Source organism: Furipterus horrens, unplaced genomic scaffold (assembly GCF_987537825.1).
Source record: "Furipterus horrens unplaced genomic scaffold, mFurHor1.1.pri manual_scaffold_5, whole genome shotgun sequence".
Classification (NCBI taxonomy): domain Eukaryota; kingdom Metazoa; phylum Chordata; class Mammalia; order Chiroptera; family Furipteridae; genus Furipterus; species Furipterus horrens.
In genome coordinates, this window is record NW_028327175.1 from 183,651,676 (window position 1) to 183,674,365 (window position 22,690).

At 53.9% G+C, this 22,690-nt stretch overlaps 1 protein-coding gene across 2 annotated transcripts; it reads right to left on the reverse strand.

The window, feature by feature from the left end:
* ITPRIP (inositol 1,4,5-trisphosphate receptor interacting protein) lies at positions 1-21,752 on the reverse strand. Of its 2 annotated transcripts, none has more exons than XM_090279549.1 (2): positions 21,635-21,752; positions 1-2,175 (listed from the first exon to the last, which is right to left on the reverse strand). In XM_090279549.1, exon 2 carries the CDS (start codon positions 2,160-2,162, stop codon positions 504-506), a length of 1,659 nt encoding a protein of 552 aa, XP_090135675.1. In that variant the 5' UTR covers positions 2,163-2,175; positions 21,635-21,752; the 3' UTR covers positions 1-503. The 2 variants fall into 2 exon arrangements, with proteins under 2 accessions (XP_090135675.1, XP_090135674.1); XM_090279548.1 differs by lacking the exon at positions 21,635-21,752 and adding an exon at positions 20,145-20,323.
* Positions 21,753-22,690: the final 938 nt, after the last annotated feature.

Here is a 22,690-nt window from a genome sequence, read left to right on the forward strand (position 1 = left end):
GTGCATGGAAGGTTGTGAATTCCCACATCTGTCCCTACTAGTGCTTTGGTTGCAGATGCCTGGGGCCAAGGGTTACTGGAAATAAGGGCGTATAGTCTTATCACGGATCCGTGTCAGCATCCCTTTGATTCTCTGCTGCTATTCAAGTAAAGACTGGATCTGGGATGTAAAAAGAATGACACCAAGGTGATGGTGCCTTATCTCCAACTCAGTGTTCATAGAGTGTTCCATCCTCATCTTGGCCATTCGTGATGATCCAGAAGTAAGCTGCGAAGGCTCAGGCCTCAAACCCAGATGATAGCTTCCCTGGCAGCCCCAGAGCATGAAAGCCAACTAGCTTCCAGCTTGGAGTTCTGTTTCCTCCACAGTATGGGGCCTGGCTTCTGGCAATCCAGCCATGGCTCCCCAAAAGGCCTGTGGTTCCCTCAGGACAGGGCCTGCAGAGGCCCTTGGGGTGGACATGTGGGATGCCCTGCGTGTGGGCCCTCGAGGCTCCGGCTGCTCTACAAGGCAACAGGTTTGGGGGGCAGGCTGGAGTGGTCTGAGGGGATGTGCAGGGAGTACTCGCTAACGAGCGCCGGGGCGTTCTTGAGCATCTCATAGAAGGAGTCCACTGTCTTCAGGTAGAGGCTTCGCTGCAGGACGAAGGGCCGGAAGAGGTTGAGAGGCTCGGCCCTGCGCACGGCCTCGGGGAGTCCCACGGTCTCGGGCACCTTGCGGTTGCCAATGAAGAAGTGATGGAGCTTCTTTTCGAGCAGGCTCTTCTCCAGGAAGCAGAGCAGGTCACGCAGACGAGCGTCAAGCTGCCCGGCCTTCCAGTCGGTGGCGCGCCGGGAGAGCAGGAGGTGCAGCAGCGCCGTCTTCAGGTGGTAGTTGCCCAGCCCGCTGGGGCCGGTCAGGCGGCTCTGCTTGGAGAGCAGGAAGGAGGCAATCTGCAAGCAGCTGAGGTGGCAGGCACCCTCGGGCAGTGCCTTCGATGTCATCCTGAGGAAGTGTCGCTCGTAGACAGCAAAGGACAGGAGCCAGTCGGTGCCGGACGCTGGGGTCTCCCTGGAGGGCTCCCTGGGAAGGTGGGAGACAAAGTACAGGTCTGAGTCATCACACTGGATCACAGGGATCAGGTTGAAGGGCATGAACTTCCCCGAGCGGAACTTGATCTTGAGGGACCCTGGGGTGTCCAGCTGGCCAAAGGCCAGGTCGAACTCGTACTTGTGGGCGATGCGGTGCCAGGCTCTGGTGAGGGCCAGCTGGAACCACTTCATGACCTGCATCGTGTCTAGGAATGGGGAACCTCTGGCACACAGTGGCTCTTCCACCTCGCTGCTGGGCCGCGCCAAGTTGTTCTTGCCATGGAGGAGACACAGCATGTCTTCCCCGAGCTTGGTCTTGCCACAGATACAGCCCAACGTATCCTTGTCAGCCTGGACCACCTTGATCTGGCCGTAGCCCTGGCGATTTAAGGGCACCGAGCGGCTGGAGCACCAGAGCTCCGGGTGGAAGTGATAGGGCTCAGGGGGTGTGAAGGGCACAAAGAGCTGACACAGCAGTGGCTTGTCCACCTGCCAGTTCTCGTACATGCTGTCCACGCCAATGAAGTCCTCCACCTCCATGTCCCTGTCCCGGTTGCACAGGCTCCTCAGGGCTTCCAGCAAGTCATCCACAAAGCCTTCCACAAATTCCCGGGTGCGGGCCGCATCAGCTGTGGCCCCCCGGATGCAGCGCTCATAGAAGTGGTCCAGTGTGGCCTTGTTGGGCAGCGTGAGGCCTCGGAGCGGGGTGCCCTCCAGGCCAGGCAGCTCGTCCTCCTCCCCGCCCAGGCACTCGGGTGACACCCCGTCCTGGTGGTCCTGCCGCCACAGCTCAATCACCAGGAAGAGGATCATGCAGAGGGTGCTCCACAGGTCCCAGGCGGTGCGGCTCTCAATCTGCTGCTGGCCCTCCTCTGCCGCCCGCTCCAGGGCCTCCTTCTCCGCGGTCAGCCGCACCACCTCCTCCTCCAGGCGCAGCTGTTCCAGCTGCAGCTTCTCCTCGTGCGCCTGCATCTTGAGGATGATCTCCTCTTCGTTCTCGGGGACCGTAGCGTTCTCCCGTGGGAACAGCAGCGGGTGGTTGATGATGGCTGTCACCACCACCAGACACACCCGGAAGAGCCCCAGCGCCATGGTTGGAGCTCTCCTGTGAACGTGGAGAGACAGACAGTCACGCCAAGCTTCCCTCAACGCCACTGCTTCCCTGGACCTTCCCACCAACCCCTGCCCTTTTGAGCTGGGGAATGTCTCAGCGTTCTCCCCACACCCCACCACCACCTCCTCACTGTTTCAGTGTAGCCTGGGGAACAAGAACTCCGATGTCCCACATCAGCAATCCAGGTTGAACAACCCAACTGATGGACCTTCACTGTCTGCCCAGACATTCCTTTCTGACAATAGCACCCCACTTTCCCTGGGAACCAACCCTTTACTACTCCCAGTCCTTATGGCTTGGGTGGCGATGAGCCCACCCCCAGCTTCAGGGGAGCATATAACCTAGGCCCAAGACTAGTCCCCCCAACAGGCAACAGTGATTGGTTCAGGAATGAACACGACTCCATTTGGGCCAATCGGAGACAGAGGTAGGACTTGTTGGGACCAATAGGAATAGGATTACAAGTGCTGTTGGTTCTCTAGCTACCTCAAAGCAAGGTCTAAGATACCAACGTAGAGGAAAGTGGACTGCTTGGATCCAGCTACGCCTGAAGCCATTATCTCTGGACTTTTTAGTCATATAAATCAATAAATTCTCCTTTATGATGAAATCACTTTGAGTTGTTTCTCCATCATTTGAAACCTAAAAAGTCTTGAATAAGCCATCTCCTCCTCCCCGCAGTGAATGATGTGTGGCAAATGCATCTTTGCTCAATGCAGTAAAGCCTAGTGGTTAAGAATAAGAGGGCTGGGTTCCAAAGCCAGCCCTGTCATTGATTAAGCTGTGTGATGTTGGGAGGCTAGTTCACACCTCTGAGCCCCAGTTTCCTCACTGCACACCAGGGAAGCCATAGTGCCCACGGGGTCTTCATACTGATGGGTACGATGATCCATGCATACTACAGACACAGCACAGTGGGCACTGCACAGCATGTTTTCACTGAACAGCAATGTTTCTGAGGCTGTTTTGAGTCCTTATCTTCCCTTACTGTAAACCTTTCCTTCTGATCTGGAAGACCCGACCCCAGATTCAGACATTCACTTCCTGGGTCTTTCCCAGGACAGTCTTGTAGACAAACCAGTCATTGGTTTTCCTACCACGAGTCATCTGAACTTGAAATGTGACGTCTTACTTGTGAGACACTCCATTCCTCCAGGATAAATGAATTTTTAGGTCTCAAGGGACTTTTTGGGAAGGGCAAACCCTTTACCATTATTGTCAATCACACTCTGCAGCTGCAATATATTCTGGGAGTTTGTTACAAATGCAGGATCTCAGTCCCACCCCAGACCTATTGAACCACAATCTGCACTTTAATACCATCCACACCAAAGTCTGAGAAGCATTGTCTTACAGTGTAAGCCCTACGTTGTGCCTTCTTTACTCCCTGGCAGAAACCTTGGGAAGTAACAATGGGCCTTTTCCACACTTGCCCTGCATCCTTCCTGCCTGAGACCTCAGCTAGGAGAGCACAGAACGGAAAGAAAGAATACAGAAGACTCCTCTCACCCCCACCCCACAGGCCAGCACCTGCTGATAGGAGTGTTTTCTTTGTTTTGCCAGAGCCCATTCTCTGATCTTGAATTTGCACCCTGAAAACCACCTGTTTTGGGTCACGTCCTAATGGTCCCAAGCAGCAGGCATTTGTCACCAGGTTAAGATACCTCTGCAGTTTCTACCTGGCAGTGCCAGGATGTAAGTGAGCTGGATTGCTGCCCAGATGTGACTCGACCCTGTACACAGCTGGATGTGTCAGCAGGAACCAAACAGGTTGGTGGGGAGGCAGGTCCATTGGGAGCAGAATTCAGTGTGCAGACATGATCAGACCTCAGAGATAGGTGAATTCGAAAGCAACTGTTTCCACTTGAGGAGAAAATGGAGGACAGGAGAAAGTGGAGGAAGTCAGACTAGAAGGGGACTAGGGGTGACAAAAAAGTAGGGGGGCAGCTAGCCAGCTCTTCTTACCCAAGACAAGGAGCAGCTTGTTAGATAATTGCAGAAACAGGTCAGCCCTCCTGGGTTTTGCCAGGGTGGTCCAGGGCAAAGCCACGAGACTGGCTGGTTAATGTGGATCAGAGTTTTAAGGTAAAGGAGTATTAATATTATTAGAACACCAGGCAGTGGCCAGTTAGGGGGTAATTTGAGGGTTTGGGGCTCCTCAGGCACAGCAGGCCCTGACAAGTCATAGCAATAGCCCGTGGCAACTCCCAATCCAGCAGGTAGTCTCCATGCCAGCTCAGGGTAGGGTGCCCCGACTGAGGAGGGTGCCATCGCCAAGCCCTATGACTAGAAAGTCCTCCCTGTGCCTGCAGGAGGGTGGAGAGCTGTCAGGGCCGCCTTGTCCTGGGGCAGCAAGGTCCAGAACTCCAAACACCTAGACAACTGATCTGTGCGTGAGGGGGTAACAGGATGGGCTCCGGAGGAGACAGACTGGGTTAGCAGCCAGCATGTGCACCTACTAGCTAAGTGACCTTGGACAAAGCACTCAACTTCTCGGAACCTCAGTCTCTTCATTATATACCTGTATGGTAAAGTTTGACTGAGAGAATTCATGGAAAGCGCTTTGCAAAATGCTTGCCCCCGAGCAAGTTTTCTTATAAAAGGGGAGCTGGTCACAGCAGATGAGCCTTTCTGCAGGGGTTCAGATGGAGTGGGCCAACACAGTGGGCCCTACAGACCCCCTACGAGGAGGTGTGGCAGGATGCAGACAGCCCACAGTCACAGCGGTAAGAAAGAGCAGGGTTATGAACACAAGACCTGGACAGGAGCGCGAGGGAAGCACAGCGGAAGGAGCCCGGGCTGTACAAGCAGACTGGCCTGCTCCTTGCTCAGTGGTCCTGCGGCGTCACTGCGCTGCTTGTGTGATGGAGCTAACAGCAGTCCGTCCTTCACTGGGAGGCTGGGTTCGTGTGGGAGATAGTCCATCTCAAGTGCTTAGCACAGTACCTGGCAGAGAGTCGGCCCCTTAGGACACCAGCCCCTCCCCATCTCGGCCTTTTATCTGGTAGGCACACCAGCCCTGCCTGAGTCGCAGGGGTGTGGAGGAACACACGCTCAAAAGTGCTGTGGAAGCGCAAATGCTCCGTTGGTGTTGCTGCCCCTTGGCACACCATTCCACCCACCCTGCCCCCCAGCAAAGGGGAGAAGCCTTCCGAGCCTTGGATTCTCCTGCGGTAGAGTTCCTGCTGACTCACTACTTACTTCAAACTTCAACGTCCTCGGGGGATAAGATGGGATCCCAGTGGTCATTTTGTTCCTGTTAACCTCTGCTCAGATGGCCTTGCCTATGGCACCCCAAGGGATGGGAATGGGCTGGGCGTGACTGAGTTAGAAGCCCCTGCTACTCCCTGCCGCAAACCAAGTCACCGGGAACACTGCTCTGGGAGCCACAAGGTCAGAAATATGAGAGGAGGGAATCTGGGCAGTTAAGACTTTTGGAGACTGGACAGATAGCTGGGAGCCCCTCACAGAAACTCTCTCCAACACTCGCTCTCTCTCGCGCTCCCTTTCTCTCTCTCTCTCTCCATCCTCCCCAAAGGGTCCCTTCCTCCAATTCAAGGATGTTCAGTTCCGCCTTGGCCAACAGCTCTCACCTCTATGAGGCTGCCTCACACATGCGATCTGAGATACCCAGCTGGTAGATTTGGCTTTGAAAATAAACCGGGTCACTCCGAGGGCTGTGTCTATCTGCTTGCCAGGAAGCCGGCAGGAAGCCTACTGAGTTCCTCTCCACCCCCGCCCCTGCCCACGGAGCATGGCAGCCCATGCAGGTCACAGCTAAACTTAGCTTGGCAAAGGGCCAGGGTCACAAGGGCAGAGGCCTGCAGGTGGTTGGCCAGAGCCACTGCGTTACTCAGACTGCTACTCTGGGCCTGGCCCGACCTTGCGGGTGAAATCCAAAGGGGCCCCTCCCTTCCTTGGGGTCCCTCACTCCTGCATTCCCCAGAGGCCTACAGCACCGCCACAGCTTAATCCTGTGAATGCCACTAAGAGTTCTCAGTGACACGCTTCTGTTCATCAAGTCCTCACTAGGATGTGCTGGGCACTGTACGCAGGGACCCCTTTAACTTTCTCAGCGGTGGGTTTTCCCTATTCACAGGTGGGTTAACCGAAGCCCAAGAGATGAGGTATATTTTTCCAGCCACATGACTGGAAGAGGCGCAGCCTGGCTGAGATCCAGCCTGTTCTCTCTGCATCCACCTGCAAAGCCCAAGTTCTTTCCACGGTGCTCTGTTTACAGAGCACCTGCTGTCCACAAGGAACAGGCTGGGTGTTGCAGGGCCCATAGGGGTGTTGCAGTAGATGCACCACAGCCCACACAGGAAGTAGCCACCAACCACGTCACAGGACAGAGTGAGCCGTGGGGCATACATAGATGGTGTGTGGGCAACAGGCCACGGAAAGGCAGAGGCAGAGTTTCATTCCTGTTCATCGAGGACCCTTCCGTGTCTGTGTCCACCTGCTGGGAAGAGATGGGTGTGAACCCCCTCAGCTCCAAACCCACCTCCCTGCCTCCTTCCAGACAGAATTCCTACAACAAACCTGGAGCAGGGGGAGCCCGTGCCCAACCACGATGCGTTCATCAGTGTGCCTTCTACTCCACGGCCCGCCTACCCTCACCCAGGGCTGGCTGACCGTAGCCTCAGCAGGGGTGACCTTGGCAGCCCGGCAATCCCCCTGGGACAGTGGCTCTCAATATCTGGTTCCCAGCACAGCAGCCCCAGCATCACTTGGGAACCTGTTAGAAATGCAAATTTGCAGGTGCACCAGCAGACCTGCTGACCAGATTACAGGGCTGGGGCCAGCACCTGCGAGTTCACAAGCCCTCCAGGTGGTTCTAATGCCCACTCACGCTGGAGTTCACCCCTGCCCCATCAGGGAAGGCCTGCAGGGAGGAGGAGGGTGGGGCTCCGGAGTGTCACCAAAGCCCAGATTTTGGAGATCTCCAAGGCTTTGCCCCACACCCAGCCTGTCGGGTACAATTAGCTCTGCTAATTACAACAGCAAAAGTAGCCCTCTGAGCCCAAGGGGCCACACACGTGTCTTCTGACGGAAGGCAACACAGGAGGTGGGTTGATGGCAGTGGAGGGAACTTTTTGCCCTAGAGGGTGACTTGAGTCATCTTCTCACTGCTTAGGTTTCAGGCCCTCTGAAAAAGAAGCCAAGGGCGGACCAAACTGTTTTAAGTCTGGGCTGAACCCCTACTGTGCGCACCTGGCTTCGTGCTGGAATTTTGCGGTCCCAGATGAGGTACATGGTCGTTTTGGGGCAATAAAGCCACAGAGTTAGGGTCAGAATTTACTGATGCTAATCTAAGCCCGTTTTACAGATGAGGAAACTGAGGCCTAAAAAGGAGATGCATTTGACTGGGAGGGCAGGGTGGAGTGGAAGTAGAGGTGGTCAAGGAAGGCTGGATATCAGCACCCTGTGGACCACTCAGGGATTCCCACACAGACAGAAGTAGTGAAAGTGACGATGTTTCCATCAACAGCCCACCTTTGGGAAGCTACTTCGTATGTATTTTGTCCTTTAATTTTCAGAATATCAGGTCGTTGAGATATTCCTATCTTATGAAGAGACTGATAGTGAGGTCCACTGGGTGGCTTCTAGGAGTCCCTGTCTGCCATCTGTCCCCTTCCGTGTGCTCTCCCTCCATCCCCCAGGGGATGAGTGAGCCCTGCCACTCCCTCTGCCCGATGGCACCTCCCTGGTACCACTGTTTGTGGTGACCACCCGAGTCATCCAGGCCGGCTGCCCCCCAGCTTCCCAGGACTTAGAGACACGGGAGTGTGAAAAAGGGCAGGTTGAATGTAGAGCATGAGGCTGGCCCTGAGTCCGGGTTTGGAGTTGGGGCCCCAGAAGTGGTGTGTCTGAGGCCCCGCTGAGGCTCTCCACTTGTGGTCTGGACTCTCTGCCTCATTCCCAGTTCCACGCACCTGCCTAGCGGAGCCCATGGCCCATGCTGGCGCAAGCCCAGCTTTCCTGCTGAGTCCAAGGCACTGGCCTTCTGAGAGCCTGCCCCTCGTGCGTGTCTACCTTGGCCTTCTCTGAACCGCGGCAGGTCAGGTCACCTTCCTGCTCTTGACCTGTGTCATGTCCCTGCCTTCCCACCCACAGTTCCAGCAAGGCCCAGAAGCTGATGTGCCCTTCCCTCCCGCGGGGTGCCAGGCTCAGGGCTGGGCACACCACAGGCACCCAGTACGTCAGTGGTTGTTGACTGATCAAGAATTTGGGAGGAGATGATTGGCTGTGGGTGTGACATGTCTTCACAAACTCCTTCCTCTTTGCTTGAGTCAGGGCTGGTGGACAGACAGACTCCGAACGGATGGCCCAATAAGAGGAGCACTGAACTCACTGCCACTCCACATGACTGGCTCCCATCCATTCAGAATGGTGGTCCCTGCAGAGCTGACCCACGCACTGGCAAGGGCAAGGCCATATAGCCCCACCAGGGCATCTCTGGCTGAGGTCTCCTTCCACTTGCATCCCAAACAGGGATGGAAGAGGGGATTTTGGGGGGGGGCAGAGAGTAGCTGAGCAGCATTGGGGGTGTGGGCTGGGTCTGGGCAGGCCTCAAGCCCTGGTAGGAGAGGGAGGGGCAGGCAAAAAGAGGAAGTGAAGAAATAGGAAGGAAGAGGCCCAAAAATAATTGAGAAAGTGGGTAGAAAGGTGCAGTTGGGGGGTCCCAGCATCCTTGCAACCTGTCCCCCATCCCTGCAGTCACCTTCCACCTCTCGCACTGGTGGGACCTTAGTCTTGGCCTCCAGCCAGGCTCAGCTTCCTCGGATCTGCCACCCTCCTGGCCACTGCGCTCCTCCCAGTGCTTCCCAGTCGGCCCTAGCAGCCACCCTCAGAATAATCATAACCAGCATTTATGAGGGCTGACTGCGTGCCAGGCCTGTGCCTGGGACTCCCACAGCTGCCTTCCCCTGTCTTTCCCAGGGCCTGCAAGGAACAGACCAGAGTGTGTGGTTCCCAGGACCCAAGAACCAGAGTCCCGTTGACAGAGCAGGGACCCAAGCTCAGGAGGACCCAGGGGTCAAGCCTGGGCCCCGGTGAGGGTGGGGAGGCAGGAGAGAATGAAAGAGCAGAGGAGAGACCCCGCCTCGTGCCCAGCCGAGGCAGACCTGCTGATGAGCCCTGGGGAAACGCACTGTGAGGGCAGCGACCACGGGAGCTCTGCTGTCACCATACATGGCCGCACTGGCCACTTGCAGGGGGTACCCGGTCATACCTGCCCAAGCATTAAGTTTCCTCAAGACCCACTCTCCAAAGAGAGTCACAAGGATGCCAACCCCATCCTCTGGACGGGGGTCATGTGGCTGGCCAGCCCGGGCACAGGAAGAACTGCAACCTGGACTTCCCCGGTGTGGGGGGAAGAGCTCGCATCCTTCCTGTCCTGGAGGATGTAGGAGGCAGGGAGGCCATCGATCTCCCAGGAAGGACATAGAGTCCTCCTATTCCGCCACACTGACCCCTCCAGCAGGGGTCCCGACCCACAGGACATCATGGAAAACCACAGTGTCTCAGGACAGATTTACTGAGTGACAGACTGACAGACTGACTAGGCCAGGTTGAGGAAGGGGAAGGGGCTAAGGGATGACAAGGAGGTCTGTGAGTCACAGAGACAAGGAAGGGGTTCCCCTGCCAGCCCAGAGTCCAGGCCTGCACCCTGCTTCCTCCTCAGGTCCCCTCCAATCCAACAGTCACTGGAGTAGGTTGAATGGTGGTCCTCAAAAAGATAAGTCTATGTGACTGTATTTGAAGGAAGGGTCTTTACAGATGTCATTAAACGGATGATCTTGAGCTGAGATAAGTCTGGATTACCCAGGTGGGCCCTATGTTCAATAAGTGTCCTTATAAAGAGACAGAAAATGAGAAGGAAGGCCAAGAGGAGAAGGTGATGGAAGAGGAGAAGGTGATGGAAGACTGATGCTGCCATAGCCCAGGAAGGCCTGGAACCCCTGCAGCTGGACGAGGCCAAAAAGGATCCTTCCTTGGAGCATGTGAACAAGTGTGGCACTGTAGGTGCCTTGATCTGACATCTGGCCTCCAGAACTGGAAGAGAATACGCTTATGTCTTTTTCAGACACCATGTTGGTGGGATTTTGTTACAGCAGCCCCAGGAGACTAACTGGATCTCAAAGCTCCATGCACCCTGCATTTCCCACCCTGGCCCCCCACTAGCCCTCTGGTCTCTTCCGGGCACCTCCAGCGTCCCAGCCACATCTGCCGCAGCCTCTGCTCTGCACCAAAGCCTGGGGATTCCATGCTAATGGAGCTCCCTGGCCCAGCCAGCATGCACCTTTGGAATCAGCTTCTCTGAGCTGTCCCTAATCCCAGGCGCCCCAGGTAGCCTCCCTGGCTCTGGAGATCTTCCTTCCCACTTCAGAGGGCTCCTGTTTCCATGCCACACAGGCTTTAAGCCTGATTTTCATGGTCTGGCCCTAGGCAGCTTCAGGGAACCTCTTGGCTCCCTTCCGGCCTGACCCAGCCACTGCAAGTTATCCACTGTCCTTGAACACCTCCTACCCACCATTCCCTGCACCATGTCCACACCCCATGCCTCTGCAGTCAAAACCCTACCCAGCAGTACTCACAGCAAGCCTATCTCAGAACCTGTTTCCAGGAGCCTTCCTGATCTCCCTACTGCTCCCCCCTACCCCCTGCAACACACTCCTGAGACAAATCTCTCCTTGAAAGGGACAGAAGAACAAATGGAGGGAGATGGGCTGTTTGTGAAGCCACTTTGAGTGCAGGCAGTGTCTTGTTCTTAGTTAGCTCTCTCTCTCACCTGTGCTGCGGTCCCATTTCCCAGGCAGGAGCCCCAGGCACTGAGGTTGAGCAATCACACAAGGTCACGCCAGCAGGAAGTGAGCAGAAGAGCTGAAGGCCAGGCCAGGCCTAAGGCTCCAGGCACTGCCATTTCATCAGAGTGAGCTGTTGAGTTCTGGTCTCATCCCACCACTGCCTTCCTCGGTCAGGGCTTGTTTGTCTGGCCATTCCCCAGAGTGCCTGGCAGAGACTGAACGCAGGGCTGCCAGCACATGGCAGGAAGGACACGCAGGACCCTGGGGATCCATGCGATCCTGGGAAAGCACCGGTATGCTCACACCCTGCATGCTGGACACACCCCCTTTCAAAAGAAGGCCTGCTTCACTGCTTCATTCTAGGAAGGGACGTTTCCTAAGAAGGGTCTCCCTTGGCTTCCAGATCCCCATCTCAAATTTCTAGACCTGAAATCACAGGGGCGTGCTAACGACAGAACACAGTGCTAACCATTTCCCGTGGTGAGGTAGCCCTCGCATGCTGTCAGACGTTGGTCTGGCTTCAGCTTGTACTTCTCACAATTTCCCTCTCTCTGTGGGACCCATCTCACCCCCAAGAGCGTCTGCAGGTTGGAGGAGGGGACGTTAACACCCATCTTAGGGCAGGCATGCCAGGGCGCCCCAAACTTGCCCAGTCTCTCCCTCCACGCTGTGTTCTCTGCACACCCTGTCGCCAGCCTCAGGCAGAACACGGAGTGCTCAGAACCAGCCATACTTTCTCTGTGGGGCAGGGAGGGCAGGCTGCAGTGACAGAAAGCAGGTTCCAGACACCAGCAAACACACTGGCTTGATGGGGAGGAGACCAGAGTGAGTGGAGCAAAGGACAACAAAGGGGACACAAACAAAGCCCAAAGCCCCCAATACCAGCTGCCTCCTCTCACAGAAGAGCTGGAGATGGATGCAATGAAATAGAATGCTGGTACCCAGCAAGCCCATTCCTTGTGATCCCTCAGTGGGAACAAAGAGAAAGACACCCTGGCCTCTCATTGCGGGGTGACGGGCCCCCAGGGTTTTTCTGTGGCCGTAGAAAAGCCAGTTTCCCTACCCACTCTCTCCACTCTACCACCTCTTACTCACATCCTGGCTTAGGGGGATTCTGGCCCCCACACTGAGAAATCCGGGGCTGTTCTCCCACCCTGGTCCCCTGTGGCTTGGGTGGTACCTGACACAATGCCTGGGCCCCAGCTGGGCTGGGGAGGAAGGGAGCTGCTGTGGGCCTCCTCCTGCGCATGGGCACACACGGGCGTGCATGCACAAACATACATACTCACGCTCAGTGTCTGCAAAGATCTAAAACTCCTTTCATCTTAATAAAAGGGAACAGCAAGAGACACAAACGCAAGGGGGAGGCCAAGCCAGTCGTAAAAAAACTTAAGAGCTTGTGGTCGGTCTCCCGGCTGTGTTCTCTACGGCAGGCCCCTGGGGCTGAACAACAGAGCCGGCATCGGCCTGCCCTCCAGCCGCACCAATCACAGCAACCTAGTTCTCGGCCTCCAAGAAAAGCCTGGGCCTCAACTGGGAGGCCAACTACAGTCAGCAAAATTACCCCAGAATCATCTATGACCACAGGGAGTCACGCTCACAGAACAACACTGACTCACAACCATATTGTTCTCCAGCTACAGGGACGAAGTGACGACTAGCAATACTCGCGCCTGGTCCTGGCTTCTGCCGGAGGTGGCCCATAGTAGGTGCACTTGAACCAACAACAGGTACACAGTGGGGCAGGCAGCAAGCAGCCGCCCACACTGCCAAGTTCACCAGGACACATACTCCTGCCCCAAGGCCACCCAGGAAAAAATAGCCCAAAACTCTTCAACTCAGAAGAGCTTAACCCTTGGTAGAGGCCTCCCTATTGTAGCCAAGGGGCCAAATTCTGGGATCAGAGGCCTGTGTTTGAATCCTGGCCCTCCCGCTTGTGTGAGAATAGCAGCTATTTATGACCCAGCAGGCACGTGGTAGTGCCCTGTAAAGGCTGTTGCTGTTGGCTATGGTACTGGTGATAAGGCCAAGTCTCCTTTTAATTTGTTAAATTCTGCTCCTGGGTGAAGATAGGGGTTACCAACACTCCTGCAGCAATTCCAGAAGTCTGGGGATATGGTTAAGCTGTTTCCCCAATATCCATGTTCTTTTTTAAAGGCCCCAGGGCCTGCCACAGAGGGAGTGCAGGAAGCCGGGCACCAGCAAAGCTCCTAGCTGCCCCTCCAAGTCTGGAACCATCGACTGACAGCTTCCCCTCTCCTTCTGAGCTCCCAGAAGGACAGCCAGTGTTGGTCTGATGCCCGACTTTAAAGGTGCCGGTGCTCCCTGAATGATGGCTGAATGAATAAATGAATGAATGGAGTCAGGCCCGGGAAAGAACTTGATTGCCTTTGCTCCCAGGAATAAGAACCTGAAATGGGAGTAGAGTGGGAAGTCCTGGATGAAGTAACTTCTAAGGTTTTTTCTTTTTTTTCTTTTCCTGGGAGGCACCCTGTGGTCAAAAAGCAAAGTGCCAACAGTGGTAAGTGCCTTGGGAAATGTGAGCAGAAACCCTTCCAGAGGCAGCTCTGGAGACCGACCACAGTCTGGACAGCCTCCATCTAACTGCAGACTGACTCACCACCAACACCGACCAAGAAAATGACCCTGGAGTGAACCCCAATGTCAGTTTATCTCACTCCCAGCAGCCTCTCCCCCTGACACCCACCTCCTTGAAATGGACAGTAAATGGAGGATTACAGAGTTTGATGCAATTTAGGTAAGAGAAGGAGCAGGGGTGGAACCGTAGGCACGGGGAAAGGCAATTCTCCCTTTCTGGAGAAAACCTGACAAGCTGTGTGGCCCTGTCACTCATGGGAGGGTTTAGTATAGCAACCAATGTAGCATATTTATTGAGATCTAAGCATTGTGCAAAATTCTTTATGTCACAATAAAGCTCTGTAGGAGGCACTGTCCCCATTTTACAGATAAGGAAACTGCGGCACAGAGAGGTGAGGGCACTCACCCAACATCTCAGTGCCAGAATTCAAACCCAGGACTCTCTAACTCTCAAGGCTCCAGTCTTCCCATGATGCTGCTCAGTGACCTGGTTTCTGTGAAACCTTAGACAGGCACCTATGGGCTTTCCTCCCCTGTACCGTTTAGGGAAAGGCAGGTGACAATTTAGGTGAAATTTAGGCATGAAGCAGGGCCTCAGAATTAATGAAGAGATACTGGGAGTGTGGCCAGGCATTTGAAATGGCTTTTCGGCCAACAGGATGGGGAAGCCTTCTCCGCAGAGGAGTGGGGAAAGGGAGTGAGGGCTCTCTGACACTGGGCAGTGCCTCTGGGGTGGGCCGCCAGGGCAGTGGCATGGATGCGTTGGGGGCGTTCTGCAGCAGCACACAGGGATGTTAGGCATCCCCCACTCTTGGTCCAGCCTGTCTAACCCAGGCACACTGTGGTCCTGTCTCCTCAGTGGCTCTGGAACAAAGTCTCAGCAAACAAAGGACCCTTTTATGAACTTCAGGCGGGTCCCCTGTCCGCTACTAAGAAAGCTATTGAAACAGGCTCCCAGGAGAACGGTTTGTTATGAGCACGCGGTTTTGCAACAACATGTGGGGCCAGAATTATGACAACGCCCTCCCTTTGGTTTGATCTGGGCTGATAGGAGACTCTCCTGCACCCACTGCAGGGCTGGCCCAGAGGGACGAAGGAGCAGCCCAGGATAGCTTCAAAGGGAGCCCTCCTCCCAGGCAGTGAGCGTCGTACTGGGTTAACCACCTGGAAGTGAGTCATTTGAAAATTGTGGGCTTCATATTTTTTCTAGGGATTGCCATCTGAGGGTTTCACAGTGCTCTGAATATTATCTGATACTGGCTGCTACTGTCCCCATTAAACAGATAGGACAACTGAGCTCCATCAGTTAATATCACAGAGCACATCACAGCAAGAGGGAACCTGGAGTTGGTGGTCTGTCTGTTGCCTTCTCAGCTTTGACACTTAGATTTTGTGGGATTCTGTAGGTTACGTTCAAGTTCACCGGCTAGACTGTCCAGCAGAGGCCTGAGGCGGCAGAAAGAGTCAAAGGCTCTGGCAGGAACAGATCTGGGTTTGAATCCTGCCTCTGCTGTTTTCAGCTCTGTGACTCTGGGCAAATAGCTTGGCCTCTCTGAGACTGTTTCTTCACCTACAAAACTGGAATGATACCTATCTCAAAGGGTCGTTATGAAGAAGAGAGATAAATATATGTAAAGCCCTTAAGACGGGGCTTTGCTCACACAGAGTAGGTGCTCAATGGATGAAGCCATTTATTTTTTTTGAAAAAAGCTATTCTACTTTTATGAGCAAAAGGTCATGACAAGTGATCTGAGGACCAGGTTCCTAAGCCCAATTTGCAAATAATATTCTCTGCAAATGATAATCTAATTTTCACCTATAACCCTGAAAAAACTACATTAATACAAAAATGAGGGTAATTTCTTTAGCCACTGATATGCTGGAAGTCAGGGAAGCTATGTTAGAGTGCCTGAAGTTACGGCCAGTTGTACAAGGCAAAAACTTTAACTGAATACCTTCAAGTTGAAAGACAAGAAGATTCCTGTTCTGAAACCTCTCTAGATAGCTACCACATCAACTAGTTTTTTACCTTTCTTTGAAGGCAAGGAGCTCTTCCTTTCCTGCGATTTTCATTCGCCGTGCTGGCATCTAACAGTCCTCGCTTAGGAATTTCTATAGTAAGGAGAACAGGAGCCATCGCCTTATGAGAGATAGCTGAAACCACAAGTCGCCAAGTCAAGAGATTCACAACTGCCAAGTGAGTTCAGCCTTACCAATACTACTGTCTGTCCCCAGGGTATCCCTCTGGCAGGACACAGAAGGCACCCGTGACTGTCCTCTCTAATACCACTCCCAAAGTCTCAGGTATATCTCAGACACCTCCGGGTTCCTGACTGAACTACTGCAGAAGAAGGGATACCACAGTTCTAACTGAACCACAGGAATTCCATGGGGCATGCTAGACCTGGGCGGGAGGTGACCGGTGAGATCCTGCTTCTGTTTTTCGACTTCTGGGGCCATGGATTCCAGACATTCCTCCTCTCTGTGTACATTTGCTCACAAAGCTCCACACGGCCACTGAATCCCTAGCATCGTGCCTTGCCTGTTGTAGGTTGACAACACATACTTGCCCAATCAGTGAATGAAGGTTTTCTCTTAGGCCCCCCATAGTAAGGATGTGGGCATCCTTGTTTCTCACCTTCTTTTGGGAGTGAGGATGAAGGAGAGCGAAGCCATGGTTCTGATGTCCCCCTCCCACTTCACAGATTCAGGCTGGAGAAAGGAGGCCCAGAGCCATGAAGCTGCAAGAACCCCCATGTTCTCCGTCACAGCTCAGAGGTCAAAACAAGACCACAACTGTCAGCACTGCACTCTGTATTCCCTTGGGCCAAACCCAAGACCAGAAGACCAACCTCCAACAGGCTTACAGCCCAGATCTGGGACCTGCAGCCCCTCCCTCTTCCTGCCCATCCTCTGAGAAACACACCTGTGGATGTCCTGCCTTCCGTGCTCCTTCCCTTCAACCTGTGTCTTACAGTTGACGTGGCCCTTGTTCCTGTCTACCTTTAGGTGGAGGTGTTGCCTTGGGCAACAGTGATGTCACCTGCAAGATGCTTCCATTCCACTGATGTTATGGGGTGGGCCACCTGAATGGAGGGGGGGTGTGCTTTCTGTGGGAAAACACTCCAGGTCCCAAAATGCTGAGGAGGATCCCATAAACTTCTTGGGCAACTCCCAAATGACCTTCTTTTTCTCCCAGAAACCTCTCTCACCCTTCTCTCCCCTCTGCATGCCTGGGGAAGGCCAAGCCTCAAACCTGTCCTTCCCTCTCGGCCGCAAGTCGGCTGAAATGTCAGGGCAAGCAGCTCTGGCCTCAGTTAGAACACACTGATGATCTCCTTTTCACCACGTGGGACAGTCTGGGTTCCTGCGACCTTGCCCTTTGCAGACGATTTGGCAGAGAATGTAGATTCTCAACTGACCTCTACTGTCTTTAGGAGCTTATGCCAGCCAGACTGCTGGTCGGTGCCAGGCACTGTGCTTAGCTCCTTCTACACATGCCCTGGGAGGAGTTATCCCCATGTTACTGGTGATGAAACCAAGGCTTGGAAAAGTCAAGGGGCTTACCCCAACACAGAGAACACCCAACTACTGAGCAGTGGAGCCAGGATGCAACCCAAGTTTCCCCTCATCCAAAGCCCACCCTGAGGGGGCCTGGACAGAGATAAGGGAGAGCCCTTAAAACTCAAAAAGAGGCCAGCTGGGATGGCCAGGTGGCTGAGGGAACCAGAGTCATCACTTGCCTTAGGACTGCCTGACCCCCATGCCCACAAGGTCTGCAGTAAGTGGCCAGTCCTGGCCCTTCCACTTCCCCAAGCAGTCGTGTGGATTAGGGACCTTTTTTCCATGCTTGGCTTCCTAGTGACCCATTCAGGCCACCTGTCTAGTAGTGAAACTTATGCAAATCCAACCCCATGTGCCTGGGAAATCTGCTGGGCACCAGCCAGCCCTTTCCAGGAGACATTAAGGCATAGAGAATTCCTGAGAAGCCTAGTTTGTCTTAAATGCTGCCTGTCTGTCTCTATGTATGTATGTAGTAAAATGCTCCGCTCCAGCTAACTAAGTGCTGAAATGTATAGCATGGAAAGTAAGTGATTGTAGAGATGGAGCTGTGAAGTGGGAGCTTGGGAGGGGTGCTTGCAGGTGAATGGATGGGGAGTGGGGGATTGGAAGTGTCAGAAGAGCATGTTCAGACACTCCCCACTTTGTTCCATTCCTCGGGGAGTTCTCTGCCGAGGTGAGGGGCACACCCAGGTGGCACTTACTCATCACCCTCATGCCAGGCCCCAAAACTGGATTTGCTACCTCATACCGCCCAGCTATTGAGAAGGAAAGTCATCTGATGCTTGGGCCGGGCCTCCCATCAGCTATCAAGGCCGGGCCTGCCTCTTTCTTTTGGTACCTTTCTCTTTCAGATGAGTTTTCTACCTTTTCCTCAGTCTGAGCTGAGTGAGAGTGGGTATTCCTTCCTTTGACAAAGAAAGAAAGAGGCAACTGCTCTTTCTTCTTTCTCATGAGGGACCCCAAGCAAACTAGACTTTTCAGCTTAACTTGCTTCTTGTGCTGTGAATTCTCAGTAGCTGGGATTCAACTTCCAGGTTTCTGAACACTTGAATTTAGTGTGCCTTAGTTTCCTCATCTGTAAAATGGGGATAACAGTACTTACGTCATAGGGCTATTGTGAAGATTAATGAGTTAGTATAAGGAATGTGGTTTCTGGGGGGCAAGCCTAGAAGATGTTAAGTCCTCAATAACTGTTGGCTATCAAGCCTGCTGTGTATGGCTATACAGATGGCATACTGCTCAAGAACACCAGCTGATGGTGGTGGTGAGGATGGATCCAGCTTACATGCTGTTTGCTCAGCTATGTGCCTTGGCTGTGCCCACTCAGATGAAACTCCTTTTTCTAAATGGCACCAAGGTGCTAGCTTCTTGCCTAGAAGGAGCACCTTAGTCTAATTCAGACAAAGGATGGAACAGGCCTGCAGCAGCCTTGGAGGTGTTATTCTTACCAGCTCTCTGTATTCTCATGGCTCTGTCCTCCTTCCTAGCAAGACTGGACTAGAGGGGAATCCAAGATAGACTGGTCTCAGCCATACATTCGGTCCTGCTCCTCAGCTCCCCAGCGCACTTGGAGCACTTGCCCCCACCTAGGACACTTCTGAGCCTTCCCCAAGAGCCCCACAGGTTGCCCTACTGAGACAGGATAGTAAGAAGCTAGAAAAATTCCTTGGCAAGTGGGATAGGGAAACTGAGACAGTTGAACATAATGGCCATTCAATTTAAAGCCGGATACCAAATGTCACCTCCCAGAGATAACATCTAAGCCTCAGTTGTATTTCAGCTCCAGGCCATGAAAAGAAGCAAGACCAGGTGGGTGACACCAGGACCAACTACAATGACTAAAATGACTATTAGCGGGCCCATGACCCTGAAAGAGAACACCTGGAGAACTGATGAATATTCCACCAAAACCCTCCCCTGAAACCTCCCCTAAGACATCCTACTTGCAAGAGAGATAAAAGTCTTAAGACAAAGAACTCATGGACTGCGAGCTCTCTCCCTCTGGGCAGCAGGTTTCGCTATTCCCTTTTCCCTCTCCTTACCCACTTCTTCCCCCACAGGCACCGGGCTCCTAAACCCTAAGGCGATGAGCATCTGGCAGCTTGTCCCAGGCTTATCCCCTGAACCTGTCCCCAAGGTCCCCTTTTCTCTGACTTCCAGTGAGCTAAGGTAGCCCAGCCTAGGCTCTCCTCCTGTCTCATGTTGTGACATCCTTCCTACCCAAAGGCAAGAAACCACACACTACTGTTGGCCCCAGGCAGACCCACTCAGGGCCAGGTCCCTGTCCGGTAACACTACCACCTTACCCCCACTGAGGAGACTCTCAGCTCCAGCCATGGAGTCACAGGGTCTTGGCCTCTGATCTGAAAGGACCCTCATCTTGGTGACTGTTGATGGCCACCTGTCTCTGCAGAGTGATGGGCAGAGCATTATCTACAGAGGAGTTCTAGCAGTTGGCAGGTTCCTTCTGACTTCTAAGTAAGACCCATTTCCCTGCTTCTCCTAACCAGTAAGTCTCTGAGGCCAGGCACAACAAGTCTTCTTTTCTCAAGTGGCAAAGCTTGAGAAAAGCATTGCCTCACATCCTTAGGGGAAATATCGCCCGTTCATTCCCTTCTCCCCCAAAAGCACACTTTCCAAAACCTCCACACCATTTCCCTCCTCCCCTCTGGACACATTCCCATTTGGCAGTGTTGTCCCTCAAAAGAAGAGACATTAAGAAGGGGGTTCTGCACTCCAGTGGTCCAACGCTACTCTTCCTGGGCTCTGTGCCCGGCATGCTTGTCACTGCCTCCCACCAAGACTCGTATCCTCTGCATCAGACAAACTCCCCCACCTTCTTTCTCTTTATTGACCCCAGGGAGTTCGAGAGTGAAAAAAACCACCAGGTTCTTCCCAGACAGTACCTTCTCAGGTGGGCAGTTTTGTCAGAAGTCTCTACCCAGAAGTTCCTCCCCAAACTTGCCTTCAGATAAAAAGTTCACTCACACATCCTCCACTTTGTTTTCCTCATGGGTGCTGCAGAAGCTGAGAGTATGTTTCTTGGTAAGGTGACAAGTTCTGGGATGATGGCATCAGGTTAAAGTTTCAGAATCTTGCTCCCTGAAAGCCAGAGCTTGAAATGGCTGCATCTTTTGACAATTCCTGAGCTAGAGGATGGCACTTGGAACAAAAGCCTTTCCATCCACCCAGGGAGAGCAGTCAGTATAACCACTTCACGGCTGGTTACCCACAAGTGGAAAATATGAGGGCAGAATGGCCTGGAGCAGCAGCAGACACAGGGAATTAGCAAACAATGAAAGCCACTTAGGCACGTTGAAAGCCACTTAGGCACATAGGCTGGAAGGAGGACTCAAGCACAGCCTATTATGTTATCAGTATAGAAGTGAATGATAGAAATTCTACCTTGCCATTTTGTGAGTAACCTGTACCTGCGACTGCACAGGGCACCCATTAGGGATTAGCATTACCTGGCAGCTGGTCCAAAGTAGAAGTGATTTTAAAAGGGAAAGGCTCTTGGTCAAATCCAAAAGAGGAACAAGAAAACTGAATACAGCTCTGAAACTGATTGAGATCCAGAAGACCAGGGGCCAGACTCTGCCAGTACCTGGTGCTCTTCTAGTTTTGAAGGGGGGGGGTGTCCTTCTCCCACCAGGCAGAGGGACAAAAAGCAAAGTGCCATCACTGAGAGGATCTGTAAAATATTTTTCCTTCCTGGGCATAAGCATTTTTTTTTTTTTTTAAGAGAAGGAGCACTTCCAATGGGAAGCCCAGCCCTGTGGCTTCTGAGTGCCTACAGCGGCAGTCAGAGGTGGAGACACTGGGAAAGGGTTCAGGATGGAGTTATGGGTCAGGTGGCAGAGACTATTTGCAGCCCCAAGAGAAAGTTTTGTACAGTGTGGGGTCCCCCCCACTAAGAGTTCCAAAAGCGGAAGCGGCGGGGGCTTTATCCGCCCCCAGCAACCTCACAGCTTCACTACTTTAAGAATAAACAAGCTTCATTCCTCTTCCCTTCTTCCCGGAGGGGAAGGAAGGCGGGAAGGGTGCTGGCTAAAGCGGTGGGCTCCCGCCACCCACCCCAGGCCTGTCTTCTAGCTCTAGTACTCTGCTCAGCCGGTGAAAAGTAACGGATCGTCAGGGCAGAAGGAACAAAGACGTGGCCCAGCTTCGGGCCCTGGAGAGGAGCTGCCCGTGGCCGGCGCTCGAGCTGCGCGTGGAGCAAGCGTGAATGCCAGACGACAATGCGTCCCACCTTGGCCCAGGCACTGCGGCGGCGTCTCCAGAGTCTACCCCAACCTGGGGGCCCGAGGAGGGCCCCTCCTCCCCTTTGCAGTCCCTGCGCCCCCGACCCAGGCCGCCATCTCGGGCGCAGCTCCCACCGCCTCCCCCCTTCCCCCCACCTCCCGGTCCATCACCTTCTTCTACCTTCCAGCCCACGAGGAGGGCGCAGAGCCTTGCGGCTGCTGGCCCGGACTTACGTTTCGCCTTCGTCCCCACTCGCCGTCGCGGGGAGGACCACGCGGGCCGAGGCAGCGCTGGCGAGTCCCCAGCACCCGGACGCTGCGGTTTGGCCGCGTTTGCAACGGAGCGTCCCGCTGGACAATTAGAGGTTCGGGGGCGGAGATACCCCAGCCGGCTCCCGCCTTCTACCCTCCATCAGCCAGGCGCTAAAGAGCTTCGAAGTTACTCATTTCCTGGATGTCACAGAAACTTTCCTCCTTATAAGAACAAAACACCCGCCTCTACTCTGGGCCGGAGAAGCTCCTTAAGGAGGACCGTACGAGTTAGGGGAGCCGGGCCCATGGCCCGCCGCGGAGGTCTGCCCATGGTCACCCCCAGGAATTCCAGAGGGGACAGCAGAACTGGAAAAGGGCAGGGAAAGACGGGATCAGGCCACTGGAGTCAATAGGGGCGAGTGGACAGGGAGTCGAGGAGGACGGCCTTAAAAGTCGGTACCGGCCGGCTGACAGGAAGGGGTTAAGTTGCTGCTATTCTGCGCTGAGTTCTCCGCGGCGGTTTTTACGGGCGGCGGATTCCTGGGGCCACCTCTTTTGTCCCCTGGAGGGAAATATAAATTGGGACGCGACGCTGGCCCTTTTCTTTTTGAGGCTTGAAAGGATTAAAATAACTCACCAAATGTAATAATAAACGAAAGCATCCTTGCCTTTCACCCGGAGTAACCAGGCACTAAAAGGAGAAGGACGACTTAGATGCTTTTCTCTGCAGAGGGCGCTGTAGTTTCCGAAGCCTGTTTACAGTTGTGAAGTTAGAACTCTTTTAACATTTTAGATTCGAGGGTATTGAGGCCAAGAGGGCAGCGGCAGCAGCACCCTGGTCGCACTTAACCTGCCAGGCCATCCGTAACCTATTATCTTTGTGACCTGCCCAGATTCCACAGCCAGTAGACGTGAACGCGAAGGGCTTGAATTAATCCTACATAAAGTGGCTTTGGGGGAGGCAAACACCAGTGAGGACACGCTGAGGAAATTAGAACACACTGCCGAAGTGATGATCACCATGGCTATGGCTCTTAG